The sequence below is a fragment of the Gavia stellata genome, chromosome 6, assembly GCF_030936135.1.
Source record: "Gavia stellata isolate bGavSte3 chromosome 6, bGavSte3.hap2, whole genome shotgun sequence".
Taxonomy (NCBI): domain Eukaryota; kingdom Metazoa; phylum Chordata; class Aves; order Gaviiformes; family Gaviidae; genus Gavia; species Gavia stellata.
The window spans coordinates 30,388,449-30,402,213 of NC_082599.1; the positions used below are offsets into that span (position 1 = coordinate 30,388,449).

The following is a 13,765-nucleotide window of genomic DNA, read 5'->3' on the forward strand; positions in this document are numbered from 1 at the left end:
TATGACTTACCTTTGTTGTGAATTTCATGCTTCAATTATATCTCAGATCACAAACTTAGCTTTTACTTCTAATTAGCTAAGGCATATTCTGGAGCGTGCGATTATAGCAGACAAATTGAGCTCTATTGATTGCATTCTTTTCATCATTGGACATGCCTTTATGTATTCTTTTCAGGATCAATAGAGAGCATATAGAACGGACCCTTAATCTAAGTTTGACTTCAGCAGGTTTTTACCCCCCTGCTGTTTTGAATACAATTTTAATCTTCTAAGCTATGAAGAAAAGTGCATTTTTATTTTTTTTTATACGGGAGCCATGTACTTTCAGATATTTGTATAGGATATAATGGGAACTTATGCAAAAAGACGAAGGAAGAAAATGGATATAGTGGGAAATTCCTTGAAACGTTAGGCAGGTTGAAAGACTTCATTTAAAGTGGTTAAAAATGTTGACTGTAGTATTCTTTTAAAATAGTAAGCAGGAAACAGTTAAAAGTAATTGTTTCTTAATTTTTACTTTCTATTCCATTATCACTGCTAGTCATTTACTCATAATTGCTAACTTGACCCTTTGCAAAAGGTTTGATAATTAGAGACATATACTTTATCAATACATATTTATTTAAACATTGGGTAGTTTAGGCTGAGTTTATTCCATATGCTTCATATTTTATACTGTTTGAGGATGACAAATCATAGAATCATAGAACTGTTTAGGTTGGAAAAGACCTTTAAGATCATCAAGTCCAACCATAAACCTAAACCTGTTAAGTTCACCACTAAACCATGTCCCTAAGTGCCTCATGCACACAGCTCTTAAATACCTTCAGGGATGGTGACTCAACCACGTCCCTCCGCAGCCTGTCCCAATGTCTGACAACTCTCTCAGTAAAGAACTTTTTCCTAATATCCAGTCTGAACCTCCCCTGGCGCAAATTGTGGCCATTGCCTCTTGTTCTGTCGCTAGTCACTTGGGAAAAGAGACGAGCACTCACCTCTCTACATTCTCCTCTCACGTAGTTGTAGAGAGTGATAAGGTCTCCCCTCAGCCTCCTCTTCTCCAGACTCTCTCAACAACTCCTCATCAGACTTGTGCTCCAGACCCCTCACCAGCTTCGTTGCCCTTCTCTGGACACGCTCCAGCACCTCAATGTCCTTCTTGTAGTGAGGGGCCCAAAACTGAACACAGGATTCCAGGTGCGGCCTCACCAGTGCCGAGTACAGGGGCACGATCACCTCCCTACTCCTGCTGGCCACACTGTTTCTGATACAGGCCAGGATGCCGTTGGCCTTCTTGGCCACCTGGGCACACTGCTGGCTCATACTCAGCCGGCTGTCAATCAACACCGCCAAGTCCTTTTCCGCTGGGCAGCTTTCTAGCTGCTCAGCTTATGTGTGTGATGCTACATAGGTTAGTTAGTAGTTATACCTTTTGTCCATTTCATACTCCGCATTTAATAGAAATTTAAATTACAATATACAAAGAAGGATTTTGAAATTGTTTAACTAAATCCACTATTACATGTAACGGTAAGAAAAAAAACCAAATCTTTTTTTTTATTTAGAAACTAATTTGTTAAAGCACAAATTGTAATTAGTTATCTCAGTGTTTCTAAGCATTAAAAGGAGGTAATGATTTTAGTCTTAGTGAAATCATAGTAAGAGTTTAGACCTGGTGAGCACCAGTGTCTCACAGCTTATTAGAAACCGGTTTCAAGCACTTAACGCTAAGAATTTCTCCCCTTCGGAGGCCTGACATTTTTCTCCAAGGTAACATTTATACATCGTGAATATTTTAGAAATAAATTGTTTATAACATAGTAAGTTCAAAGCCTGTGCTCATTTCAAACTGATTTATTTTGAGAGGAAGAGCATAATTATTTTACATAATAAACCATGAAAGCATTAATTTCTATCTGTTTTGATGTGGTGCTTTCAAAGTGGACCAGCAGTTCTAATCACAGAGTAAAATGCTGTGGCATGCTTTTATTTAAAAATTTGGAAGGTTGCAGTTTCTTAAAAATCCTGTTGATTAAACATTAGAATATTCTTTTGATTCACATGTTATCATAAAATTAAGTCTTGTCATTCTCTCTGACAACTTTTATGCTCCTGACCATTCTGGATGGTCTGGGAACTGTGTATTTTCCTGGTAGAGAATGATCTGAACTGATATAAAAGCAATGCACAAGTGTTGACAGACAATACAATGAATCAAAATCTGATTGTAAAATATTAACATTCTCATTACAAAAATACTTGTTGGCTACCAACAGGGACTAGCTCTTTCTATTGAAATGAGATTACTGAAAGGCAGTGATAACTTCTGGTAGCAGATGAAATGCTGGGTACTGAGATGAACCAAAGAAGGACTAATGATCATATTAGGCTTGGTGGTTTTTATTTTTGTTCTGGAAGGCCAAGTTATTTTAGTGGTAACTCTGCTGTGGGGGAGTATTGGCCACAGGACAGAATGAGCTGTGGAGTTCCTGACCAGTAGCCCCATGAACACTCATTAAGTATCTGGACATTTCATTCATATTCCTGACCCTACTCATTCAGTACTGATCCAGTATGTCTTCATTGTTTTTTCATCCTGAGTCACTGGATAATAATATAAAATTATTAACTTATGTAAGCGTGAATGCGATATAGTATCGCATATAACATATACATTTTTATGTATTTTTCACTTCTGCTAATTGAAGGATGTTTGGGTCGTTGCAAATAGCAAATTTTCAGTACTTTTACTGTCTGAAAGATGCTCTTGGAAGCTCTTTGACAAACTATTTTTGGTTCATATGTGCTGTCTTTATCTCCACAATAAGAGCAGTCCTTCTTTTTTCCACTTCAGTACATCATTCAACATGTGTGATTTATTCAAATTACCAGAGCATAGGTGTCATCTTAAAGCTATGGTTCATGTTTCTCAAGTTCCAAGTGGTTTAATTCTTTGCTAACGTTGCAAGAAGTGATTTATCACAGTGTGTTAAGATCTGTTTCCTCCTAATTAAAAACAAGCCAAACTCTAACTCATAACTGTACAGTTTTTCTTTTTAAACTCTGAGGGCAGCACTGTTTTCTGGAAGCACTATAGTCATGTTTGTTCAGCACAAAAGATTTAAATTTACTCTTTTCATAGTAAACACTGTGTACAGACGATGCTGGTTTCTTCCAAATCCTCTTCTGGCCTAATGACCAGTTGTGATTATAAGAACGACTGTCTTGTTCAGGCTGAGTCCTTTGTAGTCTCATCACACAAGCCACTCTGAAACTATGTACCATAACACAGTTAAGGCAGTGTAATTAATCTATAATGTGATAATTGAACAAAACCTCAATTTTTTCCTAATTTTTGTAGTGTTAACTTTTCAATAAAATATTTTCATATGTTTTTATCTGATTTTCTGTCTCATATAGCAAAGATATTGTTTGCTTTGTTATTAAAATTTCAAAAATAAAACCAGATTTGTATTAAGTTTACCAGTATGTTGGCTTTGAGCCCTGTTTGTGAGGTCTTTAACTTCATGACCTTTCATTTTTTATAAAGAAATGGTGTTCAGTGTTTCTTCAGCTTTTCTCATCGTCATTTCACAAAATCCCATGTGCCAGGCCCATCAGTTAAAGTGCGTTTACATTTTTTTGATGTGTAAAGCTGCAGCATAAGGTAGCATCATAATGTCATTGTTTGCACTAAGCTTTTTGGGAAGCAACAGGGTTTTTTCTCTACGGTTTTCATTGCCACTTCACCAAAAAACCACCCCATCTCCAAACTATCCCTCCCCTCCTTGTTTTCTCAGTGATGTAGATGTTCACTTTTTCACTTTGTAAATTTCTAGGTTAAAGGCCTCATGCTGTCAGTTTCTAACTTCATAAACAGAAAGCACTCTTTGGTCTTCGAGTGCTTACTAAAGCCCCGAAATAATGCCCCATTACAGGTTCACACGTTTCTCAAAGCTGCCCGTGCTCAAAAATCTATTCACCACCAGGCAATGCAGAAACATTTGCATCATAGTTACACAAAAACAGTGTTTCAGTGTTAGCCTGGACCATTAATAATTTCTGAAAATTAATGATGTGTGTTTCTTTTCACTTGCTGTTCTTGTCTTTCGCTAGTGAGTTGAGAAGATCCATTTGCTTTGTGAGATGTGAAGGTATCTCTGGTACCATTGGTTCTTGTACCAAGTCACACTGAAAACACAACAAAACCATGCGACTTTTTTTCTTCTGTAGGTTGTTAGCTGTTAATCGGAGACTTTCTGTATGATTTCAAATCATCACTGAGATTTCTTGATGGATCAAACATTTCCAGTAATTTTCAGTAGTGCGCATATTTTACTAGTAGGCATATTATTGCCTACTAATGATTTTCTCTGTGAATCTAGATTAGGCAAGTCCAGACTAAAAGCAAAACAAAACTTGTGTACAGAAGTTGAATCTTCGGTACCATTTCTCCTGTTAATTTGCTTGTGCTGCATGGCAATGCTTGCTAATTTAGAGGTACTCGAAGACTGATGGAACAGTTGGCAAGGTGACCTGTTGTGGTAGGTTCTCTGTTCACTGATCATCCTTGAAGAGGTGAAATTAAATGAGCATGACTTTAGAGTAGCCAAAAGGAAGAGGAGTCATATGGCTGCTTTCTATGAATATATTTGGATTAAATAGCAGAATGAGAAAAGAGTGCTTTAAATTCTAGAACCATGTTGAAATAAACCATAATAGCAGCTGAAAGTGAGGAGATTGTTTCCAAGTCAGAGAAGTGTGTGTAATAGCTTTTCTGTGGACCCTACGGGAGCTAACAACCAAACTACTTTATAGTTGAAGCTTGACTGCTTTATAATAAGGTTGGTAAGATGTGGTTACCTGTGATAGTAGAGGCTTTTCCAGTAAACCAAGAGGTTACTTGTAAGTTCATGTTTATAACTTTCCTTTTTTTCCTCACCTTTTGGTGTATATGTGAAGTTTTGTTCTGTGATTCACCCCTCCCACATCATACTGTGGTTTTGCAGCTTGCTTTTTGTAGGTCTATAGCTTTTTTCTAATTTTGATTGCTGTGATGCTTGCACCACCTGTTTCAGAGCAAGTTCAATCATAAAAATGGAATTTCAGGAACTTGCATGCAGTACCTCATCTGTTGACGGACATGTTTCTTGTCTTCCTCACTAACATCAAAGTTAAAATACTTCATTTATTTATATTTAAATACAGCCCTAATGAAACTAAGGTGCTTTACTGATCTGCATAGTTAGTTTCTGTACAACTGTCCGAGCTTATGGAGGAGAAAACCAATGGTTTTCCCTTTTAACAGCGCAGAGCTAAAGAACAGGAATGATTTAAATCATAGGTGCAGGGTGGTAGATCCAAGAGACTGGGTTCTCAACTCCAAATGTTGCTGTAAAATCATACTACTATTTTTTGTCTTATAAAAAGTTCCATTATTTTAATGTAGCCCTTTAGTTGTAGAATGCTTATTTTTTAATTTATATATAGTAAATATTTTTACCATAATAATGCGGAAAATAAACTTCTGGTAAGAACTGCTCATCACAGTATTTTTGAACACTTTCATAGCTATTGCTTACATCTGCATAAGCAGCTTATAGTAAGTACTTTCAGTTTTCCTTTCCGTTACATAAATTAATGACATGACTGATGCTGCAGTATTATGGAGGGCTGTTCTCTGTGATGCTTACCAAACAGAAAATCCCCTTAAAGTTTTGAGTTGGACCACTTGAAGACAATACATCATATAAAAGTAAAGAACACAAAGTAACCTTTAGCTAAGCTGACACACAAAATTTTGAGGGAGTGCTGTTATGTCTAAAGCTTCTCTCTCTCCTATTACATCACTGGAGACCCTTTCTCCATAAAATCTTATTATAATATTTGTTTGGTCTGTGTGCTTTTGTTTATTTACTCAAGTGCATGTGTGTACCTATTTGTGTGTGTTTATGCACACAAATTTATGTAACCATATAACTGTAAAAAATATCCTTCTGTAAAAGTTAGTATACATTATTTTTTATTGGTTTTATATTTTAGTGTCCTATAAATGGCCTAGAAATGTTAACAGGTACAGTGTCTGTAGCGAACTGAGGTTTGTAAAGAGGCGAAGAATAGAGTATTACACACTTGTATGCTGGCCCAAAACTGTTTGCAAAGTATAAAGACTGCATAAACTTACTTCCTTGTGTTTTGGCTACTAATAAAGTCTCCATACTTATATGAGGGAGGGGAGAGACTGTTAGGTTTCCTGCAATTTACCCTGTAATACTTCTGCTTTTCTAGACCAGCAAATACTTCTAGCACTGGCATGTGTCCTATTTCCAGTGGTCTCAAGTGCTTTAGAGATGAGAAGTGATTAATCCTCATAGCATTATAATGTATCCACAATTATCTTAATTTTACATATGGAAAAATTGAAGGAGAAAGGTGTTGACTTAACCAAGGTTACAATGATAACAGTTGTGCAATCCAGGATTGGAGCCCTTCTATTTTGACTTCGTAGCCACTGGTTGGTCTAGCGGACCATGATTACTGCTGTTGCCTTCTGGTATAGCCAGGAGAGATCTGAGATTATACTGCTTGGATTAGTTTGAAAGAATTAGAAAACATGGAAAGTTGATGGAGTTGATATAGTGTTAGCCCTTACTGAAGTTAATAGGAGAAAAACTGTTCCTCTTGAAAATGTACACATGAAGAAATTTGCTCAGACACAACATACATACCTGACTTTGTGCTTTTGTTTAGCTATGGGATGAGTATGCCTTCTTGTCACAAGTTTGTATTAACATTTAACTTCAAATAATTAAAAACTTGGGTTTTGTTTGTCTCCTTCCAAAGCAAATTTGCTCCCTCATTTAGTTCACTTTAATGTGTGTATCCCTGTTAATGCCAATTAATAGCAGAACATAATGTTAATCTGGGGTTTTTTTAGTTGGTATTTTTAGTATGAGAACAGTGATGAATTGGAATTTGTTTGAAACGATTTATAGTGTTTTGAATTGGAAGTGTAATGTGAGAAGGAATTAAAAAAATAGCTCTTATCAGTGGGTATAATTTTTAAGTTTTCATTAACATATTTTTAGTTAACATCCACATTTATGACTTTGCAGAAGATGAGTATTTTCTGCAAATGAGAACAAAACTTGATGACTTCCAATCTTGTTAATTCTGTCATGGAGCTTGTTAATAGCATTACCTTAGCATCTGTTCATTTTTAAAGTTCTGATTGTGATTTTATACTTTTTCTTCTAAATCCCTGCCACTAAAGAGCGCTTTCATCACAATGAATTCAGCAGCGTATCATTGTAAAGATTAAACTGCAGCAGCAGTTACAACAATGAATAGATTACAGATCAGGTGGCACCATTAAAAACGGGCATATGGTAGGATGCAAATGGTGAAATAGGGTGCATCTTTCTTGAAGATTAAATCCTACTTTCAAAATCTTGTTTTTCAAAGTTTAAATACAGTCAGAAAAAAAATACAGCAATAAGAAAGTCTTGCTTGTTTTTTGTTTAGTTGCTTAAAATATCATACATTTGAGGGACTTCTTTAGGTGTCCATTGGGTTTCTTGAGTTATGAATTTATTTTAAACCCAAACACTTCTTATGCTTCTTTTTCTACTTTTATGACTGCAGTTTTACATAGAATATCTTCCACTTTGCAGGCAATGCTCAGAGTGTGACCAGGCAGGTAGCAGTGACATGGAGGCTGATATTGCCATGGAAACATTACCAGATGGGACCAAAAGATCAAGGAGGCAGATTAAGGAACCAGTGAAATTTGTTCCTCAGGATGTGCCACCAGAACCGAAGAAGATTCCAATCAGAAACACGGTAAATGATGGTTGAGTTGCTGTTATGCAGCTCATTTTCATAATAATTTTAAGATGACTTAGGTTTTGGACGTTTTGAATTGCGGTATTTCAATCTGATTGATGTTCTATTTTTGTTATAAATTTGCTTTCCTCTGTTTAATGCTTTATTACTTTTGTTAAGATTATGGAGAGGCTCATCTTGAGGGTGCTCACGGGACACGTGCAGGATAACCAAGGGATCAGGCCCAGCCAGCACGGGTTCATGAAAGGCAGGTCCTGCTTGACCAACCTGATCTCCTTCTATGACCAGGTGACCCACCTGGTGGATGAGGGAAAGGCTGTGGATGTTGTCTGCCTGGACTTTAGCAAAGCCTTTGACACTGTTCCCCACAGTATTCTCCTGGAGAAGCTGGCGACTCGTGGTTTAGACAGGTACACTCTTCGTTGGGTGAAAAACTGGCTGGATGGCCGAGCCCAGAGAGTTGTGGTAAATGGAGTGAAATCCAGGTGGCAGCCGGTCACAAGCGGAGTCCCCCAGGGCTCAGTTTTGGGGCCAGTCTTGATTAATATATTTATCAATGATCTGGATGAGGGGATAGAGTGCACCCTCAGCAAGTTTGCAGATGACACCAAGTTGGGCGGGAGTGTTGATCTGCTCGAGGGTAAGAAGGCTCTGCAGAGGGATCTGGACAGGCTGGATCGATGGGCCGAGGCCAACTGCATGAGGTTCAACAAGGCCAAGTGCCGGGTTCTACACTTTGGCCACAACAACCCCATGCAACGCTACAGGCTTGGAGACGAGTGGCTGGAAAGCTGCCCCGCAGAAAAGGACCTGGGGGTGTTGACTGACAGCTGGCTGAATACGAGCCAGCAGTGTGCCCAGGTGGCCAAGAAGGCCAACGGCATCCTGGCCTGTATCAGAAACAGTGTGGCCAGCAGGAGTAGGGAGGTGATCGTGCCCCTGTACTCAGCACTGGTGAGGCCGCACCTGGAATCCTGTGTTCAGTTTTGGGCCCCTCACTACAAGAAGGTCATTGAGGTGCTGGAGCGTGTCCAGAGAAGGGCGACGAAGCTGGTGAGGGGTCTGGAGCACAAGTCTGATGAGGAGCAGCTGAGGGAACTGGGGTTGTTTAGACCTTATTGCTCTCTACAACTACCTGAAAGGGGGTTGCAGAGAGGTGGGTGTTGGTCTCTTCTCCCAAGTGATGAGTGACAGGACAAGAGGCAATGGCCTCAAGTTGCGCCAGGGGAGGTTCAGGCTGGATATTAGGAAAAAGTTCTTTACTGAGAGAGTAGTGAAACGTTGGAACAGGCTGCCCAGGGAGGTGGTAGAGTCACCCTCCCTGGAGGTATTCAAGGAGTGTGTGGATGTGGCATTGTGGGATGTAGCTTGATGGGCATGGTGCTGTGTGGTGTGGGTGGGTTGTTTTTGGTGTGGGTTGTGGTGTTTTTTGTGGTTTGTGGGTGGTGTTTTTTTTTTTTTATGGTTGGACTTGATGATCTTACAGGTCTTTTCCAACCTTAGTGATTCTGTGAAATATGTAGTTTTGCTACAGTAAAAAGCTGGGAAACATGGTACTGAACTGAAGAGTTGTACAACCTTTTCCTTTTACCTGGGTCACAAAGTCCTCTGTTAATTGCAGAAAAAGGGAAAATACAGTTTGCACTTAAACTTAGCCTTTACAGCTGTTCTTCATTTTAGTAGTAAGGACACTTTGTTCTTATATGCTAAGATTTAAATACATTGAATTGCCAATTACAACTGTAAAGTAATTAGTCATTTCCTTATGTACAGGCAACCTACTGACTGACTGCACATTTTGTGACTATCACAAGACCCTGTTATTTCATTTTGTTAGCTTCCTATTCTTACTAGTCATGGTATGTTTTCTCAGACTTTCCTGGTGGATAGTTTTTAGAGAAGAGAAGCAAAAGCTCTTGCTTCCTGTACCGATAAAATATTTAGCATCTTTCTTTCATTTGAAAGTAGAACTTTTTTATTAATCACTGTATTCTGTTGTGTTTCTCTGGTGCTTTAATCCTTAAAATTTTGCTCTCCTACTTGCTCATAAAACAAGGTTTTTCATGTGTGATGTGCCACATCACCTAAAAAATGTACATAAAAGTATCAAAGGGCTTTTAGATCCAGTTTAGGGAATGAGTAGTGTTCCCATGACCCTTTGGACATGAGTAGTAATTACATATAAACTGGTGGTTCATCTTCCAATATACTTCTTACTATCAGGAAATACTTAAACCCTCTCATGTTAGGGTTAGACATACTTCACCTCTCATGCAACACGACTTTATTTTCCTCACAGGGCTTTCCAGACTTTTATGCTTGTACTAGCAGATACCATTCTTAACTTTTCTGAGTATACACTGAGAGGATTAAACAAGTATATTCCTGACCTAACCTTAAATGTTTGCTTTAATTACATTTCAAAATATTCGGAATCTTTGGGCTGCAGCTTTGATTTACCTAATGGCTTCCTTTTCCTGTCTATGACTAAGAAGAACTTGAAGAATGACTCAAGCCAAAATTATTAATATTATTGAGTAATCCAAAATTAAATTTTGTGAATAATTGAGAACTTCTGTAGGGGAGAAGCTTTTTTTAATTTCTTTTTCTCATTGAGAGAAAGTTCCCTTCTTCCCTATATGTAAGAACACATAGGTTCTTATAGCTGTCTGGGTAGGTTGAACTGACTGTTGTCAGGCTGTTGTTCGCACAGAAAGAAGACTTACTTGGTGTTCCTGCTTACTGAACCCTTTGCATCTCTTCTCCCTTTTTTCTTCTTTCTCTCTCTTCCCTCTTTTTACACATAATATAGTGGTATTAGGGGCTGGGGAATCATGAGTACGGGACTAAAGTGAACTATAAGTATTGCAGGAAAGGCATTTGTAGTAGTAATAGACAAAAGAGTGATATAAGGCATTGTACAGAAATCCATAGGAAGACAAGATTGGTTTGTTCTAATGCCCCTGTAATAGCTGCCCAGCTCCTTCTGTGCTGGATGGAGAGAAGTCTACTCTGAAGTGTTACCCTCGCGCAGTGACACTCTGATGTGCTACACTGCTGCTACATTGGTGATTTGGCACCTCACGTGTTAGAGAGTACGTCTACACACATTGTGGTATGTAATACAGAGATTAAATTTACTTTGAGTGGACTAGTATGTTGTCACCATACATCATTGTACTGTGGAAGAATTACTGCTACCAGTCTAAGAAAGACTTTGTTCCTCTGCTTGAATTTTTAGGCTCTCTTTCAGTTCTCTCCAGTTCTCTGCTTTTCTACAACATACAGATTTGCAAGATAACATCTTTGCTGTCCTGTGGGCAGGGTCCTCTGTCAAAGTTATCTCTACTCTTTTAGCTTTCCCATAGCTGGCAGGTTTTTTTGGTTTTTCTTTTTAAATTTATTTATGTCCAACTGTCTTCTACTTAACTATGGAAGAGAAGGTTCAGACCCTTGACACCTGCTCAATTTCTTTCTCGGAACTAGGCTGAATTCCTTCATTTCTAGGCTTTCAAGATCTTGGTGCACTTAGGCTGTATAACAAAATGAAGATAATAGACTTCTGAAGACTTAATAGATACTTCTGGCAGTATGGGATTCCCATTCACCTTTCCTATGAACCCAGGAAAGCTGGTGTTAGTTTTTGTTGCTTGTTTGTTTTGATTTGGTTTGTTTTTTTAGGAAGAGAATACTTTTTAATGCATTAAGTCTGGGGCTGTCTGTATATTTGAGGGGAAAAAATCTGACTTTTGAACAACTTCTCATATGAAGTTTACTTGAGTCGGACTACATAGAGAACTCCTCTGTGGTGCATTTCAACAACGGTGACCAGATACATATTCTATCCTTTGTGTACTCACTGCTTAAATCCTTTAAAATAGTTTAAAGTAGAAAAAAATAATAATTTGAAAATATACTTACTTCACAGTCCTCTCTTCTCCGTGTACTTCGTATCTGTGGGCATGTTTTATTCGATCTAGTTTTATTTTGGAAGGAATTGGTAAGCCTGCCTAGCTAACTGTGTAATCAGCCTTCCTTACAGTTATAATCAACAAGTTGAATTATGTATCTGTTGCTCTTAAGGGAATTTCCATTTATTTTGCATAAATTTATCTTGAATTGATATAATTGAAAGAAGGTTTTTTTTGCCGTATACCTAAGAGAATAGAATGCATCTTACATGTTTGGATTTCATTGTGGTGGTTTATCATAGTTAACTCATTACTTTGTTGACAGAAATTGTGAGTAAGCCTTAGTACTTTATTTTGATAAAGTTGCACTAGGTGTTAATGATGACAATAATAGCTGGTATCTGTAAGATGTTTTATACAAATGAATATGATTAACTAAGCCTATATGCTAACTATGTGAAAAAAAATATATTCCATGTTAAATTATACTTTCAGGAATGATATTTCGCGATCAGCTTGTCCTGCGGCTCCTATTTGGTAACACAGATTTCAGATATGATAAAGGATACCCCTTTTCAAGAACAATTGCTTTTTTCCCTATTTGTAGGGGTTTTTTTTTCTAATTTCTGTCTGCTTGGGGCATACTATGAAGAGTAAAAGACTCTTTTAGAAGGATTTGTAATTTTACCTTTGTTTCTCATCCAATCCAATTATGGATTTGCACTTAAGTCCTTCAGATTTTTTTTTTTATTTTTTTTTAAATCCTTTGAAGCACCTGAATTCATTGATGTTGTGGATTTTCTTTTCCAGGTGTAACTTGTTTTTTAAAGAAAATAGTTGTGATTTTTTTCTGCTTTAAATGTAACCTTACAATTTCCTTTTGTTTTGCATTATTGCAAAAAACAATAAGGACATCTAATTTTACCTTCTGCAACCCTCACTATTTCTCCTTCTCTTTTTCCTTTATGAACTTAACAGTTCTTTTCAGGTTTTTCTCATCTTAAGTTTCTTAAGTACTTAGCCTTACATCTGTGTCGGGATACTGTTAGCAGAGGTTTAGAGTGGGATGCTCTGCATTATTTTGAATGGTCTAAGTAGATTAGTTTTAAAAAATAATAATAAGAAAAAAAACCTGACAAAGCACCTAAAAACTGTTTTTAGCACAGGGAGCTATTGTGTATACTGCTTTTGTTTTACAAATACTGTTATTTAGAATAAATTATTATTTCTTGCTTTCATTTCAAATACGAAAAGATAGTAGAGGAGTGATTATGTTTTTTCTTACCAAGTATATTAAAAGATAAACAGGACTGTTATCTCATATTTAACTGAAACATTTCCAAACATCTATTGTGTAACTTAATTATGTGATATCATAGATAGAAGTTTTGAATAAAAGATGGCTACAGGAGGAAAACAGAACATCAATTCCAATTTGAGTGTAAGTATCAGTGCTTCATAAAAACAGCGAATAATTTTAACACACTTACTTATCAGTCATCATTTTATTTAACATTGTCAATGACTGGTCAACCATTTAAATATGGCTTCTAAATAAGTACCTGGAAGACCTTTTAAAGCAACTATCTAATAGTAGTGTTTTTGACATACTCATTTTAAAAGTAATTGCTGTCAACTGAACATTAATGCTCTAGAACAAAATAATCCAGAGTTACTTAGCTTTCTGAAACTTAAGGTTTTTCAACACTGGATGTAAAAGCTCAGCTGAGTCTATGGAATGTCAATACAAACATATCAATCAGATCAATCAGCTAGCTAGGCTAGATCAATCAGCCTGCCAAATACATGGATACATGATAGTATAGGGCTCATTCTTTTTGCTTGAGGTCAAATTTAGAAAGGAGGAAAGTAAGATAAATTGATGCAGCTCTTCTACAATGCTTGAAGCGAATGAAGTATATCAGAGTTTTGTGTTCAGTTTGTTTAAGAAAGTGGGGGGAAAAAACCCATAGATGAAAGGTGAGTTCTTTTTGATGTAGCAAAGGCTA

At 37.2% G+C, this 13,765-nt stretch overlaps 1 protein-coding gene across 4 annotated transcripts in view; it reads left to right on the top strand.

The window, feature by feature from the left end:
- The window catches only part of PHF14 (PHD finger protein 14), a 170,410-nt gene that overhangs the window by 50,066 nt on the left and 106,579 nt on the right, over nucleotides 1-13,765 (top strand). For all 4 annotated transcript variants that reach the window (XM_059818512.1, XM_059818514.1, XM_059818513.1 and 1 more), the window contains exon 14: nucleotides 7,674-7,842. In XM_059818512.1, coding sequence (XP_059674495.1) covers nucleotides 7,674-7,842 — 169 coding nt within the window. The remainder of the gene's footprint in view (nucleotides 1-7,673; nucleotides 7,843-13,765) is intronic.